The following is a 2,806-nucleotide window of genomic DNA, read 5'->3' as shown; positions in this document are numbered from 1 at the left end:
AGAGAGGAAATTATGAATGGTTAAACTTGCAAGCATTTGAGAATCCCAACATACGAGATGTTGACCCAAACTTCATGTAATGTTAGTGTTTCTTTTTTTTTTTCTCTTCCAGATATCGAGTGTTGGGCGGAACTCCAGGCTTCATTGTACTCAGCCGGGGAAGCAAATTCGCCAAAGAATTTTTGTCAAAGTATGAATGTTAACTTCATAAACAGAAACTAAATGTGGAGTTTACAGACAGGGACTATACATCTATAATAAATCTTTTACTGCAGATTGTTTTTTTTTTTCTGAAGTTTTAGGCGTTATTCCTATGATGTATACCTAACCCTTCCGAGGAAAATTATCTTTGGAACTGTAACATAATATAATACCGACATGTCATCTTGAGAATTACTCATAACGTTATTAGTTCGTCGCCAGTAACCTCTCTCCAAGCTAACCTTGAAATATTAATCAGCCTAATGGATATGACGTCATTTTCAAACCAAACAGTAATTGTGACGTAATTGGTTGTTAAATCATAATTGGCCAGATAACTATAGCGTCACTATCCCGCCAACCAACTGTGACGTCATTAGGGGCTAGATGATTTGGACGTTGCTACCAGTCATTCGTCAACCAAATGCATGTATTTGGTTGACGACTGTAATGCACTTTGAATTGTAGTGTCAAAACAAAATCTTAGTAGAACGTTATCAATTTACCCCTAAGGGTATCTAGTGATTTTTCGTGTGATAAATAAAAATAAATGAAATTAATGACTTTGGTATGGTTCTCTTTGGTTTTGTATAAATTAATTACTTGTAAGTGATTAATCGACAGGTTATCTTTATCATTTACAACCAATGACTAACCATTATTCAAAATAAACACGTGCTCAAGGACACAAGTAAAGCCATTGGTTGTTGCTGTTGCATTTGACTAACTATTTTGTGTGCCTGGGGCTTCAAAGTAACGGCGGTATCACAGAAAACGGTACCTGAAATATAGCCATCAATACGAAATTCCAGAAATATAGAAAAGTCTATCGACTTGTTACAAGAACGGCATTTTAGAATTTTATATGCTTTTATGTTCAGGACATTATTCTATGCCGGGGATACGTGAAAGGCATTAGGTGATTTTGATGCGGCATAGGTCAGTTCAAGAATAAATGTGGTAAAATATAAGTTAAGATAATGCACAGTACTTCAAGTATGTTTCAAATGAATGCATAATTATATACATGGTTTACTACGTCCCTTTCACCCAGAGCACCTTTAGTATTTTGTATTTAGGGAAGGTTTTCATAGCAAAAGGCCATATTTAGTGAAATTTGTATGTCGAATGTTCGGATGTCGTAATGTGGAACTTGTATGGCAGCTTCATTTGGGTAGTAATGGCACGTAGTCTTTGATACAGCTAAAATGAGAATATACAAGATACTTAATGGTATCTACATGTTATAACTTGAGAGTATTACAGAAATTCGTATGTGTTTCAAGGTCATTCACACTGATCATAGCTTACTACACATTTATTGGGAATATTTTTTGCGTCCAAACTCTTGATTCCTTTTTTCCTTCCCATGCACGTCTGATATAGTGAAGTTGTTTGTATAAAATGACAAAGAACGTGTGAAAGGGGAACAATTAAACTATTAAATATGAAATGCTTTAGTCTGCATAACAGTCACTTTGATCTGACTTAAGGATTATTAAGCATGACCAAAACAAACCTTAAGGGTTGGTGTGACATCAGGAAATGTCAGATATAAACAAAGGCTACTCTTATAAAAATCATAATTGGCATTTTAACTACTATGTGTGTACTGGAAACGTTGAGAGCTCTGTTGCAGACTGTCTGATTTTGGATTCAAGATTGAAATGACAAATTGGCAAGTGAGCTTAGGAAGGGGTTTGGCGATATATGGCATTGTGCCAAAAAGTTTCCCGTTATAATGAAAATAAAACGCTTCATTATAGTCATAACTTTTACGTTTAAAACAATTGACATATCACGTATGAGGCCTAAAAGATGACTTATATAAAGAAGGGCATGGAAGTTTCATAAGAATCACGACGTTTAATCAGCATTGCGGAGGAGGTAAAGTTTTACAATATAATGTAACCCTTAGTATGAGTTATTCCAGTAGTCCACAGTCCCTAATCACAAATGAACCATCTTTACAAACCACTTCTCACCCACTGGAATTCTAATGCCAAGCCAGTGATATCGATCCAGATATGAATCTAGATCAAAACAGTGAGTCGAAACGTTTCTATAACTTCGAACGCGAAAAAAATAATAGAAATGTTTAAATAATTTTAAAAATAAAAAGTGACGAATACTAATACAAACTTTTCTCTCGTTTCCTAATGCCCAAGGGTAGGATAGTGAAGAAGTGCAAGTCATGGTGATGAGCAAAGGGACGTGTAAGCTTTTGAAGGTCATAAGGAATACACATTGCGTTTTCTACATCTAGTACGACTCCTTGCGTGTATGTTTTAAGTCTTTTTCTTCCTTTCTTCCTTTCCGTGCGATATTCCCATTGTCTTTATTTTAATCTCTTTGTGTAAAAGTCTGTTTTCGAAAGGGTTGATAATCAATTGTGTTTCCATATTGCGCAGTTATTCACAAATACGTAAATATGAACGCTTTTGCTTTATCAAAATCCGACAGAAAACGCACTCAAAGGAACCAAGTATTTACACGCCCACGTCTGAGACCCACGTTTTATACAGTAAATTTTACTTCACTTTCTTGAGTAATCAAATTGACAGAAAAAAGGCCAACATAAACTGTCCGATATACATAATTTCAA

General features: G+C 35.1%; 1 protein-coding gene across 6 annotated transcripts in view; it reads left to right on the top strand.

The window, feature by feature from the left end:
- LOC119585815 (tetratricopeptide repeat protein 4-like) overlaps positions 1-276 on the top strand; it is an 8,212-nt gene extending 7,936 nt beyond the window's left edge. For all 6 annotated transcript variants that reach the window (XM_037934536.1, XM_037934537.1, XM_037934538.1 and 3 more), the window contains exon 9: positions 113-276. In XM_037934536.1, coding sequence (XP_037790464.1) covers positions 113-203 — 91 coding nt within the window. In that variant the 3' untranslated portion in view covers positions 204-276. The remainder of the gene's footprint in view (positions 1-112) is intronic.
- Positions 277-2,806: the final 2,530 nt, after the last annotated feature.

This window comes from Penaeus monodon, chromosome 20, assembly GCF_015228065.2.
Source record: "Penaeus monodon isolate SGIC_2016 chromosome 20, NSTDA_Pmon_1, whole genome shotgun sequence".
NCBI classification, from domain to species: domain Eukaryota; kingdom Metazoa; phylum Arthropoda; class Malacostraca; order Decapoda; family Penaeidae; genus Penaeus; species Penaeus monodon.
This window is presented reverse-complemented; position numbering and strand designations above follow the sequence as displayed.